The 24,529-nt window shown below is 50.8% G+C and overlaps 3 protein-coding genes across 8 annotated transcripts in view; 1 reads left to right on the top strand and 2 right to left on the bottom strand.

The window, feature by feature from the left end:
- Nucleotides 1-5,508, top strand: part of ASH1L (ASH1 like histone lysine methyltransferase) — a 214,134-nt gene extending 208,626 nt beyond the window's left edge. For all 4 annotated transcript variants that reach the window (XM_079904612.1, XM_079904614.1, XM_079904611.1 and 1 more), the window contains 3 exons: nucleotides 407-447; nucleotides 1,419-1,720; nucleotides 2,350-5,508. In XM_079904612.1, coding sequence (XP_079760738.1) covers nucleotides 407-447; nucleotides 1,419-1,720; nucleotides 2,350-2,441 — 435 coding nt within the window. In that variant the 3' untranslated portion in view covers nucleotides 2,442-5,508. The remainder of the gene's footprint in view (nucleotides 1-406; nucleotides 448-1,418; nucleotides 1,721-2,349) is intronic.
- A 1,384-nt stretch (nucleotides 5,509-6,892) lies between these two features.
- On the bottom strand, nucleotides 6,893-16,539 carry RUSC1 (RUN and SH3 domain containing 1). Of its 2 annotated transcripts, XM_079936747.1 has the most exons (11): nucleotides 16,362-16,539; nucleotides 14,212-15,663; nucleotides 13,524-13,934; nucleotides 12,418-12,516; nucleotides 12,166-12,248; nucleotides 11,873-12,047; nucleotides 11,679-11,784; nucleotides 11,440-11,486; nucleotides 10,206-10,755; nucleotides 9,363-9,491; nucleotides 6,893-7,857 (listed from the first exon to the last, which is right to left on the bottom strand). In XM_079936747.1, exons 2-11 carry the CDS (start codon nucleotides 15,575-15,577, stop codon nucleotides 7,689-7,691), a joined length of 3,135 nt encoding a protein of 1,044 aa, XP_079792873.1. In that variant the 5' UTR covers nucleotides 15,578-15,663; nucleotides 16,362-16,539; the 3' UTR covers nucleotides 6,893-7,688. The 2 variants fall into 2 exon arrangements, with proteins under 2 accessions (XP_079792873.1, XP_079792874.1); XM_079936748.1 differs by lacking the exons at nucleotides 13,524-13,934; nucleotides 14,212-15,663; nucleotides 16,362-16,539 and adding an exon at nucleotides 13,233-13,348 and having other exon boundaries at nucleotides 12,172-12,248.
- A 176-nt stretch (nucleotides 16,540-16,715) lies between these two features.
- Nucleotides 16,716-24,529, bottom strand: part of FDPS (farnesyl diphosphate synthase) — a 28,067-nt gene continuing 20,253 nt past the window's right edge. For both annotated transcript variants that reach the window (XM_079926847.1, XM_079926846.1), the window contains 8 exons: nucleotides 23,599-23,739; nucleotides 19,378-19,458; nucleotides 19,108-19,230; nucleotides 18,653-18,741; nucleotides 18,487-18,559; nucleotides 17,708-17,785; nucleotides 17,471-17,605; nucleotides 16,716-16,970 (listed from right to left, as the gene is read on the bottom strand). In XM_079926847.1, the coding sequence (XP_079782973.1) occupies nucleotides 16,770-16,970; nucleotides 17,471-17,605; nucleotides 17,708-17,785; nucleotides 18,487-18,559; nucleotides 18,653-18,741; nucleotides 19,108-19,230; nucleotides 19,378-19,458; nucleotides 23,599-23,739 (921 nt within the window). In that variant the 3' untranslated portion in view covers nucleotides 16,716-16,769. The remainder of the gene's footprint in view (nucleotides 16,971-17,470; nucleotides 17,606-17,707; nucleotides 17,786-18,486; nucleotides 18,560-18,652; nucleotides 18,742-19,107; nucleotides 19,231-19,377; nucleotides 19,459-23,598; nucleotides 23,740-24,529) is intronic.

Here is a 24,529-nt window from a genome sequence, read left to right as displayed (position 1 = left end):
TCTTTGACTTTGCTTGCTTAGTCAGCAGCTCACTGATCAGTTTTGAAACCCCAACCTTAACTTCTTAAAAGCTGGGATGGGACAAAAAGAATTTTGAGCCTATCCCTTCTACTATCATTCTAGGCTTACAAAATGCTAAAAACCACTGTGGCCTACAGATTATTAGGACTAAACTTCTGACCTTAACACAGTCACCCAACTTAATAAAGGTTTTAGCCCAATAGCCCAGTTATTTTCTTTCTTTATCTCCTTACCTCCCCACCTCCCCACCTCCCCACCTCCCCACCTCCCCACCTCCCCACCTCCCCACCTCCCCACCTCCCTTATCCTGAGTTTGCCCCAGATCATCTGTGTCAGCTTTGCCAGCTTCAGCAGTACACTTACCACTTCCATTTCTTCTCTGCAGCCTCATTATGTCCCAGACAACTACAAGAGGAACGGAGGGCGGTGAGTCCCATGGGGGATGTAAGGAGCCTAAGGGATTAACCAATAACTTGAATGGAGCAAGAGAATGACCACCTACCCACTCAGCCCCACACCTGGGATTGGGGAGTCTCTGACAGAGTAGCCCAATATAGTGCCAACAGTAATATAGAAGAACTAGACTTCAGCAGGTGTGGTCTCGTTATGGAGCCTTAGTTGGGGCAGGGAAGGAGATTTGTAAGATTAGAGATAGAGAAGGGGAAGGATTTGGAACAGAACTCCAGACAGATTTGGACAAATCTTTTTTAGGTTTCTGCAAGCTTTCCCTATTACCCCAAGGTGTATCAGCTCTTAGGACTTCTGTCAAGGAACAGAAGTAGCTAGAAGTGCATGGTTTTAACTGAGCAGTTTGGGCTCGTAGTTTTTATTTGTGCTATTTTGTACACAGAGGTGTATTCTTAGAGAAAGTACCGAAGGCTTTTCTTCAATTTCCTTTTCTGTTGAATGGTAGCGTAACAATCACTTTACCTACATCAATAGCTTACCATAGGAAATCAACTATATTTCAATATTAGAAAAAGAAAATACCAAATAATAGGTGTGAGAAGAAATTTAGGAAAAGTAAAAACTCGATTTAAATGCTCATTTTAGTTGGACTATTGGTATCACAAGGTTATGCCATACTTCTGTGTACTCATGAAGCAATCAGAACTAGCTATGCGTTTTACCAGCTCTGGTCTATTTTGTGGATTCCTGAAGGAAAGAAGAAAAATTGAATTTTGTAAATAGAAATTAAATTTCAGAGAACGGTAGTGATTTTTTTCAAAAAATAATAAAGTGAAGACCATAGCCAAGTTTCTTACCTCTTGAGCCAAGGCTCTAACAGCTAGACTGCAGGATCTCAAGCCATCTCGAGATCTTTTCCCGTCATTCCCCTTCCATCCCCAAGTGCCCTCCTTAGCCTTCCTCTCTAAATTCACATATCTTTCTGGCAGATCATCCTGGAAGTCTGAGCGCTCAAAGCCACCCCTAAAAGACCTGGGCCAAGAGGATGATGCTCTGCCCTTGATTGAAGAGGTTCTGGCCAGTCAGGAGCAAGCAGCCAATGAGATGCCCAGCCTGGAGGAGCCAGAACGGGAGGGGGCCACTGCTGAAGTCAGTGAGGGTGAAAAAAAAACAGAGGAAAGTAGGCAAGAACCCCAAGTAGCTTGTACCCCTGAGGAACGACGGCATAGTCAACGGGAACGACTCAACCAGATCTTGCTCAATCTCCTTGAAAAAATCCCTGGGAAAAATGGTAAGGAGAAACAGGCTCATCTCTAGGGTTTAAGATAAATGGGAAATCAGAGAGGGAATGAAAAAGGGCAACTTCTAATTGCTTGCTTAGATTGGAAAATATTCTTTAAAAATGGTACAGTTCTGGGACTTCCCTGGTGGTCCAGTGGGTAAGCCTCCGTGCTCCTAATACAGGGGGCGTCGATTCAGTCCCTGGTCAGGGAACTAGATCCCACGTGGATGCTGCAACTAAGACCCGGCACAGCCAAAATAAATAAACTTTTAAAAAAAGGAACAGTTATTGGGAATTCCCTGGCAGTCCAGTGGTTAGGGCTCAGCGCTTCCACTGCAGGGGGCATGGGTTCGATCCCTGGTCGGGGAACTAAAATCCCACATGCTGCACAGCATGGCCAAAAAAATGATACAGTTCTTTCATGGACCCGTGTTTAGTTATATCTTGGGAATGAAACTGGGAGGTGAGAGGATCTCCTCCCTGGAGAACAGCTTATTTCATTTGGGGCTGGAGAAGGCCTAAATTGCTTATAGGTCAGAAATGGAACCATTGAATTCCTGTGATCTCCTGAGAGCTCAAATCTGGAATAAGGAGTTGGGAGGGTAGTATTTGATGAGCCTCCTTGGTTCTGTTTTCAGCCATCGATGTGACCTACTTGCTGGAGGAAGGATCAGGCAGGAAACTTCGAAGGCGTACTTTGTTTATCCCAGAAAACAGCTTTCGGAAGTGAACCTCAAAGAATGAGAACCTCAAGCATCTGGGATCCAGTGGAGCTAACAGTCCTGCCTCCTGTTCTCTGAGTGTAGACAGGGGTGGGAAGGGTCCGTCCAGCAAGGGGAATGGGGCCATGTCATTGACATTAGGTACTTAGTAAACCTTGGAGCTAGTGGAGAGGAAGAGGAAGGGGATCTGTCTAAACAGTTCAGTTTAACTTGTTTTCCTCTCCATTGCTTCACCCTGAGGGTTAATAATGTAGGGTGGAGGGCAGAGCACATTGGGGATGACCAGAATCTTTTGGTACTTTACAGCACTTGACCCTCCCCACAGCTTGGGTTTTTCTGTGTCATCCTCTGATCCTGTAGGCATTGCTAAGAAGCTGCTTCCTATACCCAGGTATAACTCAAACTCCAAAGGGATAGGGCCAGGATCCCCACCCCTACCCTGTCTGTTCTCTATAGGCTCCAAGAGCTACCCGAGACGTAAAACAGAAACAGTAGCTGGGCCTTGTTCCAAATCCCTGACTAGGAAAAGTTTCTCTCTCCTCTTTTGCCCAACCAGGTCAAAGTAAAATGTGAGTTGACAACTCAAAGCACTTGTAACTGCTGCCCCCTCCCTACCTCTACTCCCCCAAATGGAATCATGGAATAGGGAAGGCCCCCATGGGGTCAGAAGGGCACAGTACTTATTGTAACTATTTTTGTTTTAACCTTCATAACCTGCCGAACATATTTTTTTCTAATGAGAAGCCCAGGCCCCCGCCAGCACACGTGCTGTTTATGCGCTATGGTTCTTGTGTGTCTGCTGTGCTGTGCGAATGGAGATTCATTTCAAAGAAAAATCATTTTAAAACCTACATAAAAATGAACTCTAACCACCCCCCAACAAAAGTCACTACATAAACTGTTGAGCAGTATTCACCTATCAGAGTATTTGTTGTGAGTGTAGATTATCAATTGAAAACACTACTTCTTGTTTTACTTGTACAGTTTTCAATGTCCATCTCTTAAAGAGACAGTGTATTCTCCCCACCCCTAGTTCCATCTTTCCTCCACCCTCCTGATGACTTCATCTTCAGGAGGGATATCCAGGGTGTCACCTTCCTTCCCATTCTCTTGACCAGAAGTTACCAGATAATACTGTCTCTTTAAAAATAAAATTTAAAAAGCTTTGCTTTGTTGTCTTTTCAGACAGACATATGCATATACGTTTTAGGTGTTCTTATAAGAGAAAAGATGGTTTTTAAATGTGCCAAGTTGTGTGTGTATATATATATGTATGTATATATATATATATATATCTGCTGCGTGATTAGTAAGCAATACAATAGTTAAACATTTTCCCATTACTTTTTTCTAATATTGGACCAATGCTCTCCTAATTGTACATTTCCTCTTATGATGACGACGCTCTGACTTGTTTAGGTAGAAACATTGACCACCTTCCATTCCATTGAATCTTTCTTTTTCTCCTTTCTGTGTCAATCTTGAGGAAAAAACAAAAGAGACAGGGGATGCCAAAGATCCCCTTGAGCAGAGAAAAAGCAGAATAAATATTTTATTAAAGAAAAAAGAGAATTAAGAAAATAGTTTGGAGTATTTTCTTACTGTAGAGAAGCACTGTACATTACTAAGAGACCTGGGTATAAGATACTCACGTGTGGAGCTGGGAAAATCGCATGTCCAAGCCCGTTTGAGTGGTTTCTTTTGGTTTTCATTGCAGGGAGCCGGGTGGGAGGGAGGTGGGAATAGGGGCACTTTGGGGGTCTCCTTTTAGTCAAAGCAGGAAAATGACAAGAAAGAGATTAAAATTCAATATTTCCTTTAATAGTGTTAAACACTAAAATTTTAAAAAAGACGAAAAAAGAAAAAAAAACTTTGTAAAATGCGAGAACAGAAGCAAAAGACACTACGCTCTGTCATTTTATCTTTCTTTTGTTGAAAGACTAAAAACTGAAATGTTTTTTAGACAATCAAATGTTAGGTAAGTGCAAAAACTTGTTTTTTCTTACTGGTGTAGAAATTAATGCCTTTTTTTATTTTTCGGTTGTTTTATAATAACGAATAAAAAGAACCCCCTAGCTGCCAGGCGGGTTTTGGTGTTTGAAATGCGGGGCAAAGCACTACATCACTGCAAATAGATACAGAGTTAGTCTGCATGTCTGTAGGCTGTGTGATTGCGGAAAATATAAATGCTGCTAATATATTTCCTTTTTACAAAAGCATATCTAAATAGATGATTGTTTTGATGTTAATCTTTGTAAATTATGTATTACCAATTTTAACATTGGATGTAATTGCATAAAAAGCTTGCATCTCAATCCTTGAAAGTCTAGTATTAAATGGAAAAAACTTTTCCTAACTACAGAGTGATGAGCTTGCTATTTTTTTCCTCTTTCCTATCCTCCAGTTGTCTTTCAGGATCTTCTCCATCGTGTTTCCAAAGAGATCTGTTTAAAACCACATCATCAGCATCCTGGGCCCCACGTGGGCATGCTAACCGCTGTTGACTATCAGATAAAGCCATTTCCTCAATATTACAATCTTTTTGGTCTGGGACCAAATCAATCAATCAACATGATAATCTTCTACACCTCTACCCCTTGTAACACATAGACATCATAAGTTTATGCTACATTTTCTAGGCCACTATGTTAGACCATTTCCACTGTAAGCAATTTACACGTATTCATTTATTTAGTCTTCACAACAGCCTTTTTGGTTGGTACCAAAACCAAATTTTATAGATGAGGAAACTGAAGCAACAGAGAGGTTAAGTAACTCACCCAAGATCTTGTAGCTAGTTAATCCTCATAATAGCCCTCTGTAGTTACTATACCCATTTTTGTAGAAGCAAAAACTGAAGCTCTGGAAGGTTAAGTATAACTTGCCAAAGATCACCTAGTAACTAGTGTTGGAGCCAGAACTCCAAAATCTTTATGTTCATCTGCAAATAGGAAAGTGTCAGAAATAGCCAAAGCATGATCCTACTAAGGAAGATAAATCCATTCCTGCCAACAACCGAAAGACCTAACAAAATCTTGCCCCAGACAGGAGTCAGACATTTAGGGTTTGAGTCAGCTAGACTATAGTTGCTCGGAAGCATCAAGACAGTTGACTGCAAGAGCTCAATCTCCACTCCTACAAGAACTTGGGGTTCGTCCCACTATCACACAACAGTCTATTCATGGCTGCAAAAACAATACATTAGTAGTTTTTTTAATCTTTAATTTTTTTAACCTTTAATATCCCTTTAATACCTACTTACAGCTGTTCTATTCTAGATAATATGTAATGATAATAGTACAAAACTAATTTCATATCAATGTTTGTCCTATCTCAAGATGTCCTGCAAGGAGGTCCCCTGTTCTGTTACCTGAGAACCATTAGGCTCCAACTGCCAATATCACCATATCTCACTGATGCTCTGACAGTATTGTTCTATGACTCCTCCCACTTTTGAGGATTACCCACTATAAAACCAGGCACATAGGGATAGGAGTCAGGAAAAGGAGAGGGCAGGTTGAATCACAGGAAATTAAAGCTCTATATCAGTAAAGGATTTCTAAAACTTTAGAATCATGCCCCCCCACAAAGATTACTGTGTAGATCTCACTTTAAGAAATATTGGTCCCAAAGTCATCTTTTATATCTACTCTTTTATAAATTAAAACTTTATAAAAACAGAACTACTTTTTGCAGGAGTAATTTGCAATTGAAGACGCATCATAAACTTTAGTACTCCCGCTCTTAAGAATATAACTATGAATTCCCAGAGGCGCTCAGAATCCAGTTTGAAAAACATCACCCTAGAAAACACCTGAAACGCAAACTAAGGTCCAAAACTGAGAGGGCTGCCAAAAAAAAAAGCAAAATTAAAGCAAGGAGCAGATGAATAACATAAATTGGCCAGGAATGGGGAGCATTAAATCTTAGAAAATGGCAAAAGTATGAGACATCTGATTCTAACCAACCCTGCACCTGAGTATTTCCAAAGCTTCAGATCTAAGATTTTTATTTCCTCAAGTCCTTTCTCCTAACACCAGCCCATTGTGCTCTTAACCAAGTTCCCAAAGATGAAGGAAAACTTAAAATTTCTTTCCTCTGTTTCACCTCATAGTTCTCAGCTTCTCCCTAACTTTCCTGTTGCCTGGTTATAATTATAGCTTTCTATTCTTCTAACCTCTTAGTGATTCTCCTCTAGGCAATCATTTATAGTGATTTCCAGCCCCATCCTCCAAGCTCTAGAGCATTTAGCTATTCTCATTTCAAAGGCCTGAAACTCATTAACTCCTAACAAAGTAATAGATGTTAAGTTATTATGCTTCCTAAAATTATAGCACCACAGAATGGTGATATTAAATAGAAAAAAATGTGTCCCTTCTTAAAACCTTTTAATCCTTCCCATCACCTCAGATAGTCTGATAAGTACAATTTCATGGACTAAGTCTTCCCATCTCTCCCATATCTCCTCAGGCTCCTACCATATCAGTCTCACCAAGCAAAGATATCAAGTCTCAGGCTAGAGAGGCACTTCCTGCAAGTCAGGCACCAATTGGGGACTACTTCATCATTCCTAAGGGAACAGAAAGAACTAGACCTGGGCTAGGAAGGAAGCATCTCCCTTGGGCGCCCCATAATATGGCCTCCCTCCCCTCCCCCCTAGCCTATGTCCTGAAACCGACAGTGACAGACACGTTCAACTCCCACTCTTTATTGGGACAAAGGAAGAAGAAGGCAGACCGACACCACAGGCCCACCCGCCAGGGGTGTCCAGACTTCAGCACCTAGTACAGCATGAGTATATCATAAATACAGGCAACATGGGATGGGTGAAGTGGGTAAAGTTTCCATACACAGGAAGAAGCCTAGAGGCCCTTCTAGTCTTGGAAACTGAGGCATACACTGCACTGCCACAGTCTACTTACAGATGAAAAAGATAGAGGGGGGCGAGATTTGCATTTTGCAGATAGGGAGCTATTCCCTACTGCGGGTTGGAAAGAGGAAAGAGATTGCATGGAGGGAAATGCCTTTTTATACATCTGGAAGAAGAGCAGATTTCACCTTATAGATGGGTATGGGAGGGAAGGAGGAAAGTTTATTTTACATGTTAGCAGAAATGGATGTGGGAGGAAAGTGTCATTTTGTAGACAGGGAAAGTACTTCAGGGATGATCAGTTTACATGGGGGAGAGCTCACAGGCCATTCCATTCCCAGGTGACAGGAGGGAGAGAGGTGCAGGAAAGGAAAAGGTCCTAGGCCTAGAGAACAAGAGAGGTGTACCCCACAGGCACCAGCCCCTCCACTCCATCCTTCCCACAGCGGAGCCAGTCCTCATCCACAGTCGCGATGACATGCAGCACTTCCCCATGCCGGAAGCTCAGCTGGTCAGGTCCTGCAGCATTGTGGTCACAGAGAGCTCGGACTGCCCTATAAGGAGCCAGAGGGAGATGCTGGGATGAAGTGAGGCAGGGGTGCCCAGCTGTCCCCAGCCTCACCTTCCCACTGTATGGTATGTCCCTGTTGGTTCAGCTCAGTAAACATCAGTTGGGCTCTGGAAGAGACATGGGGACCACATGTTGATTCTATTTGGGCCCCCAGCCCTCTCCTGAGCTCCAAACCCACTCTTTAGCTGCTTATTTGATGCAATTTGCACTTCTCTGGTGCTTCAAATTCAACATATGCAAACAAAATGACTCATCTTAACCCTCCAAACCAGTCCCCTTGTGTCCCCTATAGTGGTAAATGGCATCACCTTCCACCCAGTTGCTCCTGGCAAAAACCAGGCTGTCTCAGTCTTTATATCCAGTCGATCACCAAAACCTGTTTGATGTTTGTATCTCCCACCACTTTATCTATCTTTCTCTTCAACCCCACTGCCATTGTCCTCATTTAGGCCTCTCTACTCTTTCTCTGGACCATTGGTATATGATCTAACTGGTGTGCCTGAACCTTGACAACCCTGTCCAGCTCCATTCTCCAAACAGCAGTCAGAGCTATTTAAGTCTAAAACTTAAAACTAGCAAGCCTGTTGTCACCAGACTTCAGACCCTTCAATGGCTCCCACTGCCTTGGAGTGATGTCCAGATTTCTTAGCTGGCCTACTGAAGCCATCAACCTCCCTAACACCACTGCCAGCATCCTCCACTCCAGCCACAACTAATCATGTACTCATAGTTCCTCACTTACCACACCTGGGCTTCTCCACCTTTGCATCCTGTTCCTTCAGATGCACACCCACACCATCACTAGGCCTTCTCTGAGTCCCCAGACCTGGGGAAGAAGCCCTGTCTCTATGGCTCCAAAGGACTCAGTCTTCCTTTCCTAGAGTCTTTCCCACACAGAATTGTAAATGCTCGTTTATTCACTGGTATCCCCACTGGAATACAAGCTCCTTGTGGGCAGGGACTCCAACAGGTTTTCATTTGTATTCCCTCCCCCAGCATAATGCTAAGCACATAGTAAGTACCTGAAAAGTAATCGAATGGAAAATCAAGAAGCCTAATTCAATGGATTGAGAGAACCGAAGCCAGACCCTAAAGTCAACGCAGCCCCTCATACCAAATTAGAAGACCCCACTAAAGAGAAGAACAGTGCCCCAGTGGACACACGTGTGCATTCGTATACACATAACATAATAAAAGTTACCACTAACTGGGCACCTTCTGTGTGCCAAATGCTTTTATATTGAATAAAAGCACGTTTAGTCTTCATGACAACCATAACAAAAGTATAAATTATCCTCTTTTTACAGAGAAAGAAACTAAGGTTCAGAGAAATTAGTGTCACACCAATAATAAATAGCAAAGATGCAACGCAAACCAAGCACTGACTTTACAGCCCAAGGCCGTTTACACCGCCTCCCATCCACTCTGTGAAGACAGAAAAACACATAGGTATAACACGCACACCACTTTCTCCCCGACCCTCCTTACCTGTGGGTCTGCGCTGTGCTGGGTGCCGAGACCTCAAGTTCCTTAGGAGAAGAGGGAGTCTCGGGAGGTGCCCCCCGCTTCACCAGAGCCAACACACTCACTGTCGGGGGCAGCCAGCTGGATGGTCTCCTGGAGGAAAGGATGCAGGGTCACAGAGGTCAACCCACCTCCATAAAAAGAACCCAAGTACCCAGGACTTTGGAGGGAGGAAGAGGCTGAGGGACGCAACTGTGGTTCAAAAGAGGTCAGGATTGGCCACTGCTGACGGCAGAGTGGCAGTTGTGGGACAGTTACCTTTAGGGTGACTAGGGAGGTGACAACGAACGTCTACAACACCAAAAACTACAAAGGGACCTATGGAACCAGCAGGCTTAGATCCAGAGGGTCACTAGAGAGTACCTGAAGCCATTAAAGAGCTACCAATGGTCAAAACCTAGAGCAGGAGTTGGCGAACTTTTTCTTTTTTTCTAAAGGGCCAGAAAGTATTCTTGGCTTTGAGGGCCAAGAGGCAAAATGGACAATATTACGCAGGTATTTACATAACTGTTAAAACTTAACGACTTTACCATTTTTACTTCAGGGCTGTAGAAAAGCCAGACTGTTAACCTCTGACCTAAAGGATCCCTACTGAGTTTCAAATTGGGGTGACTGAGGGAATTCCCTGGTCCAGTGGTTAGGACTCGGCGCTTTCACTGCTGGGGCCCAGGTTCTCAATCCCTGGTCCAAGAACTAAGATCCCACAACCTGTGTGGCACGGCCAAAAAAAAAAAAAAAACAAATTGGGGTGACTGAGGGCTCTGAGAGGAGATCAGAAGTCATGGAGAGGACCAGGAACCCCATTACCTGGACTTTGGGGCTCCACTCTCAGTTTCTGTGAGGCCCCCAGGCACTCCAAACAGTCTCCCCAGCCATACGCCTCTGCCTGGTGCAGCTTCCTCTGCGGGCAGGGACCTCTCCTGTGCGACCTCAGTTGCAGTCCTGTGATGCCTCGATCCCCATCGGGGAAGAGGGAAGCCCTCGGTGCCGCCAGAGGCGTAGACCCGGGAAGCCTGGGTCAGCTGCTCCCACCAGCTGCCTGGGGTAGGAGGGCTTGAGGGGGCCGAAGGGCCTGGAGGGGTCTCCCCAGAAGCCCCCCGGAGGCTCTGGGCCAGCCGACCCCCCCAGTGCAGCATGGCTTGCACAGTCTGCTGCAGGGCTGGAGGCGAGCCTGGGGGGTCAGGGGCCTGAGGCAGGCCCAGGGGCAGGTGGTGGTGGTGCTCAAAAAGCAGGTCCAGGTGGAAGGTGAGCACCGACAACGGCTGCAGCAGGAGCAGCAGCTCCGTGGACAAGGAGGGGCAGCCGCCCTGGGCCAGGGAGAAGAAGCCGGTGGGCAGGTACAGAAGGGACAGCAGGCCTGGGAAAGAGCAGGCTAACATCAGCCCCTGCTCTGGGCCTAGTCCAGAGCATCAGCCCACCAATCGGCGAACATCCTCCCAGGCCTCTTACTATGCTGGGCACTGGGGCAGAGAGAGGGGGACACGGAGGGGTGCAGAGCTGCCACATCCCCGCCTGTGTGGAACCACGGCCTAGAGAGGGAGACACACGTAGAACGTGTGGTGACAAATCTATAACGAAAAGGAGGACTTGAGGGCCATGGGAGCAAAATGGGCGAGCGGGGTGCGGAATGGGGGCGAGTTAGCCCAGTTTGAGGTGGGGGTAGAGCCTCGCTGAAGAAGGACCCAAAGGATGAATGAAAGTTAATGAGGAGGCAGGAGGGGCAGGAAGCCCTATTCTAGGTGGAGGGGTAGTAAAAATAGGGCCCTGGGGCAGGAAGAACAGGAAAGGAAGACTGTCACAGGACCAGGGAAAGCCCCAGACCTGAAGGCAGCGAGCAGAAGAAGGCAGAGGCCAGATAACCAAGACTTTGAAGGTTACAGTGAGGATTTGGGTCGTTCCTCCTATGGACAGTAAGACTCCTTGAAAGAGTTTTAAGCAAGAGAGTAGTAAGATCTGGCACCAGGGGGAACCAACAGAAGAGATCCCTTCCCCCACCGGCCCCAGCCTAGCACCCCCATCCTCTCCCATCTGAGCCTCTGACCTGCATCTTCCTGGAGACTGGAAAACCACAGCTCCAACTGCTTAGTGCTGGGGGAGAGAGGAGGGAACAGAAGTTCAAGGAGGTGGAGGACTCCAGCCCCCTGTGGGTGGAGGATGGGAGATGAGACTGGAAGAGGGAAGGCCTTTTCTGGGGACATGGGGCACCCACCATGTGTCCCACCCATGACACTCCTGCCATCTCCAGGCCATGGGAGGGATGCCAGAAAGAAGGCCACTCACTTGAGGAGGCCCAGGATGAAGGCATGGAAGCGGCTACGGCTGCTTCTTAGCAGGGCCAGACGGCTGACCTGGCCATACAGGGTTCCGAGGGAACGGGCGCTGGAGCCTGAGGACACAGGGCGCAGTCAGCCAGGCCCAGTCCCTGCCCCAGTCCCTGCCCCCACCCGCCCAGCCCCACACTCCTCCCCCTTCACCTGGCTTCACAGACGCCTCCACCACGCTCCAGGGGCTGCTCCGGCGCTGCCCAGTGATGAGGTCTTTCCGGAAAGGCTTCAGCCCGTCGGCCACCAGGGCATGGAGGGCCGGACAAAGGGTGGTCAGCACGAGGTGCCCCACATCTGGGCTCAGACGGCTATCCCCCAACTGGGCCTGGAGGCAGTGCAATGGGCATGGGTCCAGAGATACCTCCAGCCTTCTCCCCGCCGATTGCTCCTGCACCTCAGAGCTACATTCACCTCCTCAACCCCAACGCCCTTCCCACAGGCACCTTCACCTTCTGCACTAAGTTCCGGGCGGCCCCAAAGTGCGAGATGATTTTATCCACTGAAGCGCTGACAGCTATCAGGAGACCTGGGTGGGGGCCAGGGAAGGGAAGAAGCGTCAAAGCCCCCTGTCTCTCCCTAGGCAAACCCCAAGGGACTTGGAGAGCCCGGTTTACACAATTTGACCCTGAGAGAGGAGGGCCTAAGCGAGGGGAAGTTGATTCCCAAACCAAGGGTCGGAAGTCAGGGTGTCCTACCTTTTTTCTGCTCCTGCAGCTGGCCAGTCCCACTCTGGGCTTCTGCCATCCACAGTCGCTGGTCCCCGGGGACGCCGGTGAACGACCAGGAACTACGGACTGGGGTAAGGGAAGAAGAACGCAGTGACACCGGGGGTTACCCCAAGGACTCCAGGCTTCCACACGGGTCATCTCCCGCGGGTCTGCAGCATCCCTGCCCTTGAAGTCTTGGGAAAGGGAGCACAGGGCTGGGTGGAGCATAGGGCAGCTCGACCCAGGCTCCCAGAGTGAAACCCTGCACATATCTCAGCACTGCCATCCTGCTCCCCATTTCCCGGTTCCTATTTCCCTTCCTCACGGCCCAGCTCCTCGATCCCGGAAGTCCCGACGTGGGGCAGCCGCGCTCACCTCCCGCCTGCCAGGCAGAGGCCTGTAAGGCGGGAGATGACAGGGCGAGGGAAGGGAGGGGCAGCCTTGTGCCCGCCGCCTGGGGCCCTTGTCAGGTCTGCAGGGACCCAAGGAGCACGTGGGGAGCCTGGACCAATGGAAAGACAGACAGACGGGAAAGGGAGGAGAGACAGGGGGAGAGGAGACCCAAGGATTGGGAGGCTGGAAGGCGCCGGAAAGGGGAAACTGGGGTCCTGCGCCAGCATCTCGGAGGAGGGTGCCCGCTGCAGCCCACGTGGGGCTGGCCCCATGGAGAAGGAGTGACCAGAACCCCCTCAGCCAATGAGCTCAGCGAACTTCACCCTCTACCCTTCCCGAGCAAGGTGGGGATCAGGCTCGAACTGCACTGGCCAGAGAATTCCACAGAGGGTGTGACCCAAGGTCCTTACCAATGGACTTGCTGGGACTCCCTTAAACGCATGAAAGCCTGCTAAGCCCGTATCCACTATGCCCGGGCCTCAAGGGAGAGTGGCCGGGCCACGAAGCGGAAAAAGCAGCAACCTTTGCCCAGTACAGGGAGCCAGCAGGGCCAGACTCCCCAGTACCAATGAACTTAGAATCCGCCCAGGTTGAAGGGCAGGACCCAAAATAGGTCTGGGCGAGGATGGGTGGGGCTTTGGAGTGGGCGGGGCAGCCCCGCCTGAGGCGTGGCCCGCGGGGCTGGCCAGGGTCCTTCTTACGTAGCCTGGGAGGAGGCGGTGGGCTCCTGGTCCAGCGAGGGGCCTTCGGCGGACGAGGTGGCCGTGGCAGCGGGGGGGCGGGTACCTGGCGGAGTGGGGAAGCCGCGGCGGGGAAGGTGCTACTTCTGGGAAAGAGCGGGGACAGCAGCAGTGCCAGCTCAGGGCTGGCCAGGCAAGGCAGGTCCCCCCTAGCCGGAGGCGAATAGGCCCCCACCGGGGACAGGCGGACAGGCAGCAGCTGCTCCTCTGGGGGACTCGGCGCCCCCAGTAGCCGCAGCCCAGCGCCGGGCCAGCCGGCCAGAGGCGCCAGGAGCAGAGACCCAGCTGCGGCCGCGCCCCCACCCTCCAACAGGGGGCGCCCGTCAGCCGAGAACCGGAAAACCAGAGGCCGAGGGAGCGGGAGGGGACTGGCTGCAGGCAGGATTGGCGGGGCAGGTGCGGAGGGGAAGGAGGCCAGCGGGATGGGCAGCCAGGCAAGGAGGGGCGGGAGAAAGAGGGAGCAAAGAGTTAGTCCCGTAACCCAAGGACCCACCCAGTTTCCCTTTCCCGGAGCGCTCCGTGGTAGAAGGGGACGGGAAGGATGGGTGACACAGAATGGAGGGGAGACAGGGGGTCGGGTTGGAAGCTTTGGAGGTGTGGGCGAGGCCAAAGCCCAGCCCTCCTCTCGCTACCTCCTGTGGCCTCTTACCCTCAACGCCGGCCTGCGGGCCTGGTTCCTCTGGCTCCTTTGCGGCTGGGGCCTCCTCACCAGCAGCTGGGCTCCCCGCCCTGCCCTCTTCGGGCTGCCCCTCTGCTATGGGCTGCAGCCCAGGTCGGTTCTTCTTCCTCCGTGGAGGGACGGGTGGAGGTGGGGGCCGGGGCGGGACCAAGGACCAGCCAGCTGGGGGGTCTCGGGGCGGGACTGGTGGGGGCGGGGCCCGGCTTCGGGACCTGAGTTCCTTGAAGGTGGTGACTTCCCGGGGAGGCGCCGGGGAGCCACCGAGCGACCCCGTGGGGGGCAGCTCGGTGTCTGGCGAGAAGACGATGAGCCAGTCACTGCGGTCTTTCTTGGCCTGCGGCACGAGGGGCAGCCCTGGGCCCCGCTTGCGCTTCTGGGCCAGCTCGTGGAAGGACGTGATTGTCCGGTGGGGCACCGGCTCCTTGCTGACGTCACTTCTCCATTCCCCATCAGTTTTCCCTGCATCTGTTTTGGAGCCCGTATCAGTTATTCCTGTATTGGTCTTCCAACCGGAGTCGAATTTTCCAGGTTCAGTTTTCCAGCTAGAGTTAATATTCCCATTGACTTTCCAATCAGAGTTATTGTTCTCAGTGATTTTCCAGCCAGCTTCAGTTTTCTCTTTGTCAATTTTCCAAATGGGGTTGATTTTCCAACTGGGTTCGGTTTTCCCAGCATCGATTTTCCCATCATCAGCCTCTAGGAGGTCAGAGGTAGGGAGGTCCTGCTCCTCAGCCTCATCCTCTTCCTCTAGTCCTGGGGAAGGCAGGTCCTGGCAGGTGGTCAGGGCATTGCAGTTGGAGTCCAGGCCAGAGCCAGGTGGAGAGGAAGCTTCAGAGCAGGAATCAGGAGAGCAACAAAAGCTGTCTGGGGAGCAGGCGCCTGGACCTGCAGAAGCCAGTGGGGAGCCTTGCTCCAGAGGAATGATGCTGGGCTGAGGGTGGACATCCTCATTGCCAGGGAGGTCCCTGGAGTACACCGAGATGGGGGACTCATCAGGGCTAAGATCTGAGCAGGAGCTGAGAGAGGAGGAGCAACCCGGGTCTGAGGGAGAGGCAGCCCCCTCTTCGTCCTGTGCTGGGTCCTGCCGGTTTTCTAGGCCTGGCCCATGCTCCTGGCAACATCGGCAGGGAACGGCTGGGCTGTTGGAATTGGCGTCCACCAAGGTCCCGCTGCAGGGGCCCCGGCTCTCCTTGCCCCCAGTGTCACCTGGGGGAGGGGATGTGCTCAAGGGCCCCTCCCGAAGCTCCGGACGGCGGGACAAGTGCAGGCCCAGAGAGACATGCTGGAGGTGGATGTGGTTGAGGTTGCAGAGTAAAGCCCTCTGAGGGGACAGCATGGTGCCAGCGGCGACGGGATGGCCTCTAGAGAATGAGGAGGAGCAGGCCTCTCACATCCACCTACCTGGCAACCGCAGATGCAGCTCTAGAAGACAGGGATGGTGAAACCCAGCCAGTGAGGGAGCGGGCCGCGGGAAGGACACGGAGGTGACTGACGGCTGGGGCAGGCCTGGAAAGGCGCCTTGGACAATATTTAAATGAGATGCAAATAGACATCGACTGGCCATTAGTTTCCGCAGCAGTGTTTGCAGGTGGAGTCGAATGTAACCCCCCAGGAATGGGGCGGGGAGGGTCAGAGAATGCGGCTGCGCTCTCGATCTCCTTGGAGGTGCAGGGGCTTGGAAAAGAATGGGGCCCAGAATGGACTCCGGGTCCTCTCTGCTGCAATCTGGCTCTGCTCCCCAGCCTGCCCCTCACTCCCAGGGGAAGGGGTCAAGGGACGCCCCGCCCAGATGCTCTGAAATTGGGTGGTGGGGAGGCTCGTCTGGCTGGTTGATGCAGGAAAGGGGCGGGCGTGGGGGAAAGGACGGAGCAGCCGTCATCATGTCAACTCCGCCTGGCAGTTGGGCCAGCCGGCACAGACCCCGAGCTCCGGCCTCCAGCCACGGTGCACGTTCACCCTGCTCCGAAAACCAGCGCGTCTATCCATTCTCTCCCCATTTGTCTCTATCATCCAGCTACCACCCCACCCCTTCTCTATTCATTTTTTACCGCTAACCTCTCTTGCCCCACCCCGCGTGCCCCAACCCGTCCATCCACACCCACAGGACGAGCCATCCTCACCAGGGTCCTCCTGCAACCGCTCCAGCGTCTGCTCCTTCGCAGCTCGGGTCCCCGCCCGGCCTGCACAGACTGGAGGGGAGGGGAGCTGGGACAACCGGCGCCAGCGCTGCGCAGCCGCGCCCCTTCACGCATGGGCGTGGCGTGGCTCAGACCCAGCCCCCAGCGCTTGACGTCTCGCCTGTGTCACCCACCCAGGCCCGGCTCAATGGCTTTTGATGCAGCCTAAGCTTTCAGTCCCAAGAGGGTCCTGAAGCCAAGGCCCGAGGTCCTCGCTTCCATGCAACTGCCCCCCACCCTGCCCATTCTAGACAGAGCTGCGCCCCTGGCTGGCACAAGCAGGAACAGAAGAACCACAGGTTAGACAACAATTTATTGAGAGCCTCCCCCTCCACCTTCACAGTCTCTAAGTCACTTTTTCCGCTTGTAGATCTTGTTTGCTAGCCCCAAGAAGATGGCTGGGGGCAGGGGCGCAGCATACTGCTCAATGAGACCCATAATGTGGCTGTAACTGTGTTCCTCGTACTGCGTGAACACAGCCCGAAGATTCATCTCCTCGTATAGCGCCTTTACCCGGGCCACCTTCTCGGCCTCCTTCTGCCCATAGTTCTCCTGAAGGATTGGAGGCAGGAAAATGGGCTTATTAATCTCCCCCCAGCACCTCCAGGTCCCCTCTCCTTCCCCCATCCAGATATTCCAGAACATCTCCAATGCCATTCACTCCATCCCTGCCTCCAGTTTCAAGTGTCTCTTAGTATCTAAGATCTTGAACCTCCCCCTCCCCCTCCCCATCCCAAATGCTCAGATAGTGGCTCAGGCCTCAGTTTCCTCTAGTCCAGGGTTTCCCAACCCTTGGCACATTTGAAATTTTGGGCTGGATAATACTTTGTGTGGAAAGCTACTGTATGCATTGTAAGATGTTGGGCAGCATCTCTGGCCTCTACCCACTAGAGATACCTGTGGCACATGCACACACACCAAGTTATGACAAAAAAAAATGTCTCCTGACACTGCCAAACGTCCTCTGGGGGGTCAAAATCACCCTCACTGAAGAACCACTGCTCTATCCCCTTTTTCAGCAGCTCAGGGATCCACAGCCCTCTCTCAGGCACCTGCAGGATCTGGCGCTGTTCCGGAGAGGCCCGTTGCAGACACTGAACCACCAGCCAGCTGCACTTGTTGTCCTGGATGTCAGTGCCGATCTTGCCCATCACACTGGGATCCCCAAAGAGATCAAGGTAATCATCCTGGGTGGGGGCAGGTGCAGAAAAGGAGGAATGAAGAGGCTGCAAGGCAGGGAAAGAGGAAAGTTGGAGCCTTTTCTCTGCCAGTGCCTCATGCCTTCCTACCTGAATCTGAAAGAACTCTCCCATCTCCAGCAGGATCTTCTTGGCATTGGCATGCTCCTTCTCCCCATCAATGCCCGCCTACAGTGAAAAGGGGATTAACAAGCCATACACCAGAGATGCCTTCATCTTCCTGTGGCCGCTTCATTCCACGAGGTCTTGCCCCAGTGCAGCCCCCAAATCTTCTGTCCTCTCCTTTCAGACATCCCTGGCTTCCCTGATCTAGGAAATCCTGACTGATGGCCCAGCCCCCATCCCACTTATTTTAGCTGGGTCTTCCTGTGAGTCATGGCAGAGGTGAGTCCATTCTGGAGGCCCTCAGACTATCTCTTCTCTCACAAGGCTCAGTCCCTGAGTCACTGATCCTTCTTCCTAATCTTTTCGCCATTTCCAGATTCTTTCAGGATAAAAAGGAAACTTGGAGAAGGTCAGCACAGACAGTTAATCCCACTGACCACCTCCGAATCCAGTCTCCTCCCTCTCAGCCTGAATTATATCCTCCCCACTCCTATCCGTACTCAGGTGGAGGATTTATTGTTCCCCCTTGATGGGCCATCCACATTCATATTAACCACTCAGCTAATTTTCACAATAGTTCCATGGGTGGGGATTTTTATCCTCATCTTACAGCTGAGGAAACAGACTAAGAGAGATTAAGTAACTTGCTCAGGATCACACAGCCATTCAGTGGGGGCACCAGACTGTCCAAAGTTGTCTGCCCTGTGGCCTCCTATCCAAAAGCCCACATGGGCAAGGCAGCGAGGGTGGGGAGGCTCACTCACCATATACATAGCAGCAGCTACAGGAAGGTAAAAGGAGTAGAAAGCTGTCTTGTACTTGACAATAGATTTGTACCTGAGCACAGGGAGAAGATAAACTCCTCAGAAGGATAATGCCCCCGCCCCAGCCCTCCCTCACTGTCCAGATATGGTTCCCATTGTCCCTCACCTCTTTTCAGTGAATCTGCCAAGATCTACATTGCCCTGGGGGGCCGTGATGAGGTCCAGGGTCTGTCCGATCTCAGTCTGATAAGAACTCTAAGGAAGAGGAAAATGGCCCATGACCTGGGCTTTCTCCAGGGCTGGAGAACCCTGAAATCTTGGGCCCTACATCCCATACCAGTTGACACCTGGGCAGTCAGAAAGACAGCAGGAGGGAGAGAGGGGCCCAAGACTCAAGGCCCATCCAGTCACACACACCGTCCCTTACGACTCCTCAGTCACAGAGACACAGAAGCCCCTCTCGCCACCACCACCCTCCCCAATTCCCTTCCTCAATTACTTCCCCATCCAGGCAAACCGAGGTATCTCCTGTGTCCCGAAACAAGCTAGACGAGAATGTCCTACAGAGGCCAAGGCTACTGTGGGCACCCTCTGGGCACCGAGCCCTGGTCTGCAGCACACCTGCAGGAAGAGCTCAATCAGGTTCATATAATAGGGCTGCTCCCGGCAGTAGAACTTCAGCAGGCGGTAGACACATGCTTCCAGAAGGAAAGCGTCATTGATTGCATCCAAACCTATGCCTGGCTGTCAAAGACACAGAAAAACAAGCAATCAGTCTTTGGCCTAGACTCATACCAAGAACCTGTAACTCTGAACACCTCCACAGGCTCCACGTGACCATCTCCCCGTGGCCTGTTCCCATGCCCACCGCTACCTTCCCGCCCACTTTACCTTCTGATACCAGCAGATCTGGCCCCGTCGGGTGAGGGATGAATCCATGATGTCGTCTGACACCACGAAGAAGGCTTGGAGCTAGAACGAAAAGTGGAATAAGAGCCCCAGGGCTCCTTATTACTGTTCCTTCTGCCAGCAACAGAGCTGCTGCTTTTGAGAATCACTGAGCTGGTAAGGAAGGTCAGGATGAGGAGGCCGAGGACTTTTTTTTTTTTTTTTTTTGCCACACTATGTGGCATGTGGTATCTTAGTTTGCCAACCAGGGACTGAACCCGTGCCCCTGCACTGGGAGCGCGGAGTCTTAACCACTGAACCACCAGGGAAGTCCACCAAGGACTTTTCGTCTGTGCTGTGGGACTTTGGAAAGTTACATGACTTCTCTGGCTCAGGCTTCCCACCTATAAAAAGGGACAAAAACTCCCTTGTTTTCAAAGTAAGAGACACAACAGATCTCTGACATCTCCAGACAAGCAGCCCTAGACAATCCCTGGTTATCAGGGAGATGATGAAACATCTTCATATACTGGACTCTCTTGCGAAAAACTTCAGTGAATGCTTCAAGTAAGATTTCTTCATGCAATTTGACTTTACATGACTTGTGGAACAAAAAAGGCTGTTCCTGTGTCCTCCCCGGGCACTCTGCTTACCTACTCCAGTGACCAGGAACAAAACCCCACCTCAGGGAGCTCGTTAGGGAGCGCAGGTCTAATAGGATGGAACTCAAGTCTGACTTCCAGTAACTTTCACCCATGGGTCTTAAACATCATCAAAGGGCTTCCTCTTCTGAGTGCCAGCCTACTTGAAGGTACCCAAACGTGCTGGTTCCCCACAGGACTGTGAACTCCTTGGAGGCAGGGCAATGTGTTTGTCCCCCTGGCACTCCCAGAGCCCAGCACAGCATGGTCCCAGAGTGGGTGTGTCATAAATGTTTGTCTAAGAAATAAATGAGAGAATGAAGCACTGTAACGTCCCCCAGGATACTTCTTGCAGTCAGGCTACACATTCCGGCTCCTTCAAACAGCTTTTGAAGACATGGTTTTTGTTTTTTCTGGGTTTTTTTTTGGCTGCACCACACGGCTTGAGGGATCTTAGTTCCCTGACCAGGGACTGAACCTGGGCCCTCAGCAGTGAAAGCGCCGAGTCCTAACCACTGAACCACCAGGAATTCCCCGAAGATATAGTTTTGAAATCTTCACCCCACCCTGATCCCTGTATGTGCTCTAGTGGATCTGCATCGCTCAGAGGAAGTGCCCAACACCACCCACCAGCTCACGTGTGGGCAGAGAAAGGGTTATGGCGGTCGCTGCTCTTGTTTCAGGCGAGGTCCCTGTGCACCTTGACCTCTGACTTCGCCCTGGGGTGGGACCTGGGTTTTCCACACCGGGGGCACACGTTTTATTTATGATGTGTTTATTTGGAGTGGCATTGTTCCCCTGAAGCCACAGGTCCACTGCCTCCCCTGAGTGATTACAAGGGCCATCTGGTTTCAACCAGCACCACTCAACCAAGATTGTCTCCAAAGGGCGTTCATTCTGTGGCCTCCCTCAATCTTCTCTGCCCCCCAACTGCACTTTCTATTTGTTAGGAGAACTTTAAATCTATAGGGATGGTACCACAGTACTGGGTTGAGTTTTTTTAGTCATCTTCCCAGGTATGTACTATAGTGGGAAGTAACGGGAAATATACCACATTACCTATGTAGCATCCTTACCAAAATGTTTACCCTGATTATTTCCTCATGATATTAATCAGACTGGATTGTGAGATACTCTACCAAATAACTGGCCTGGACTTTAAAAAGTCAACTGTGATAGAGGAAGTATTCTAAAGACTGGAGAAAAACTACCAAATGCGATACATTACTCCTGCTTGGATCCTGGATGTTTAAAAAAAAAAAAACCTATAGTGGACAATTGGGGGGGATTTACAAGTATTTAAATATGGAATATACATTAGATAATATTTTAGTACCAATGTTAAATATCTTGGATGTTGCTATGATCTGGATGTGCCCCCCACCAAAATTCGTATGTTGAAACCCTAACCTTCAAAGATGATGGTATTAGAAGGTGGACCCTTTGGGAGGTGCTTAGGTTATGAGAATGGAAGCCTCGTGAAAGGGATTAGTGCCGTTATGAAAGAGACCCTACAGAGCTCCCTTGCCCCTTCCACCTGAGGACATAGCAAGGAGATGCTGGCTATGAACCAGGAAGAAAGCCCTCAGCCAACCGTGCTGGTGCCTTGATCTTGGACCTCCCAGCCTTCAGAGCTGTGAGATATAAACTTCTGTTGTTTATAAGTTACCCAGCCTGTGATATTTTGTTGTAGCAGCCCAGACAAAGATGTGATAACAGTATTGTGGTTACATAGGCAAATGTGCTCATTTTTAGGAAGTAAATGCTGAAATAGGAAAATAAGAGATTGAAGGAGATGAGGCAGAAGTGAAAGGAAGATAGAAGCAGAAATTATAACAAAAATCATCCAAAACAATGGTGGACAGCTCAAATGGAATCTTGGGGAAGTGACAGAAGTACAGCTGCGTTTAAGAAAACACGGGGCGGGGGCGGGGGGACTTCCCTGGTGGCGCAGTGGTTAAGAATCCGCCTGCCAATGCAGGGCACGCAGGTTCGAGCCCTGGTCCAGGAAGATCCCACATGCTGCGGAGGAACTAAGCCCGTGCGCCACAACTACTGAGCCTGTGCTCTAGAGCCTGTGAGCCACAACTACATGAGCCCATGAGCCCACGTGCCACAACTACTGAAGCCCGTGCACCTAGAGCCCGTGCTCTGCAACAAGAGAAGCCACCGCAATGAGAAGCCCCCGCACCACAACGAAGAGCAGCCCCCGCTCGCTGCAACTAGAGAAAGCCCGCGCGCAGCAAGGAAGACCCAAAGCGGCCAAAAATTAATTCATTAATTAATTTTTTAAAAAAAGAAAACATGGGAGTTTCCTGGTCATCCAGTGGTTAGGACTCAGGGCTTTCACTGCCAGGGCCCAGGGGTCAATCCGTGGTCAGGAACTAAGATCACGCAAGCCACATGGCACGGCCAAAAGAAAAAAACACCCCCAGATGCACCCAGTGCAGCTGAGGTTAACAGCAACCGATTCTACCAGGTGAGCTGTTGGCCCTTCGTACTCTCGCCTCCCTCCGCCCCACAGCTCTGGTCCTCTCCTCCTGCCCTTCCCTCCTTGCCCGCCCTCTGTGTTTATGGGCTCCTCGGCCCCTCCAGATCCCTAGAAGGGCACCAGGGGCCCTTCACCAGGGGCCCCGTCCACAGTGAGGCCATCGTCCTTCTACCTCCTTGGAGGCAAATCCCTATTCTCCAGCCCCATCTCTCTTACAGGCTCCAGATTGGAATTTCCAACACCTGCAGGACAGACAGCTCCACTTGACCTGCTCATACAGAGAATGCGGTGTGGCCGACTCAGCTCGTCACGTCCTCCCTCGGGCCAGCTGCTCCTCTCCGCAGGCCAGAATCACCCGTCATTCGCCAAGCCCTGAGCGTCTTCCCTCCTGGGCTCACTGGCCCCCTCCTCAGGGCCTGGCACCGCCGCCCCCAGAACCTGGTCCCCCTGTCGCTAATGAAGACTTTAGGCCAGGCCAGCAAACCATACACCTTCAAGGGCCAAGTGAGCTTGGAGACAGGAAGATGTGGGGATTGGAGCAAGATAAAGACAGACCCACACATGTCCTGTCTTGGGAAAGTGGCCTCAATTCAACTTCAGCCAACTGTTGCTACATGGGACTCTGGACCCAGATCTAGCAATTTTCCAAGTAATGCTAGAAATCTGGTGTTTTATGTGAAATCTCTTCTTTGTTAGATTTAGGGAACTTAATTTTAAAATATTTTCGAAAACTACCAATGGGCTTCCAGTTTTCAATCTTTGCCACAGAACAACGTTCTAGAAGAACTACCTTACTTCTGCGGCTGTCCTCTGCTCAGAGGAAAGAGTTGACAACTTTATGGCCAGTTCCAAGGCCCTGGCCCACAGCAGGTCTACAGGTGAAATGTGTACCCACTGGCAAAGAGTTTCCCCACATTTGTTAACCCTTGGAGTAATTCACTAAGTCTGGCTGCAGCACACTAGAGGCACAGAAACACAACCAACCAAGAAACCAAGTTTCAGGCCCATCCCTTCTTGCCCCACCCCATCCTACCCAGGGTACCCCCACCCTAGTAAACCTCGTCTTCTCCTGCCCCTCCCCCTCCCTCTTACCAGTTCCACACACCAGCCCACGGTCAGGGCCCGCCGGAGACTTTCAGCATCCTGCTTCCTGGGCTCCACCAGCTCCCGGAACGCTACCAGCACTGTCAAACCCCGATGGTACTTGCCTCCGACGGCATTGTACTCCAGGACCTAGGGGCAAGGGCAGAGCGACAAGGCATCAGGGTCTACAGAGCAGCTATTCTGAGAGTTGTCCTTGCCCTTTCCCACTTCCAACCACGAGACCTAACTTTATCCTCCTCAACCCCAACCCCTCCTTCAGGCAGCCTCTGGAATTGCTATTCTCTTGGCTTCTTCCCAAATCCTGGAGCACAGCTAGAAGTTCTCCAGTCCCCAGGCTCTCTCTGCATTGCCTTCTTCAGTACACTTAAAGGCTCCATACGGGAGATTAAAATCTGCTCCCAAACCCCCAGGACAGGGCTTGAACTGGGCGAAAACTCTGTACGTGCTACCGATAGGGACAGAGTAAAAGGACAACGTAGGTGATTAAATAGTTAATCCCACTAGGGGACTGTAAGTAAAGAAAAAAAGTATGGGAGACCCCTGTAAGTTAATGATCACTGAAGAAAGCAGGTTCGCTTAACCACAAAACCAAGCAGGCCTGCTTAGCAACAGAACCATGCAACAGAGCATAAGATATGCCCCAAAACAATAAAATAATGGTGGCATGAGACCCACATCCTGCCCAGTGAGTTCAGTAAGTTTATGACCCCTAGAACATGCTCTCTGCACACACAAAAAACAATTTATGGAAAGGCGACATTTCAGTGTGAAAGACGCTCATTGTACTAAGACCTGAAATAATTGTTCCATAGCGACACGACAGTCCTGGCTTAAACACGTAGGGACAAGAAAACTCCCCTGCCCAACCCGGAGGAGGAGGTGATGATGAAAGCATGACATCTACTCAAGAATGAGGAAG

Source organism: Stenella coeruleoalba (genome assembly GCF_951394435.1).
Source record: "Stenella coeruleoalba genome assembly, chromosome: 1".
Lineage (NCBI taxonomy): Eukaryota > Metazoa > Chordata > Mammalia > Artiodactyla > Delphinidae > Stenella > Stenella coeruleoalba.
Note: the sequence above shows the minus strand (reverse complement) of the source record. Positions and strands in the feature narration are given on the sequence as shown.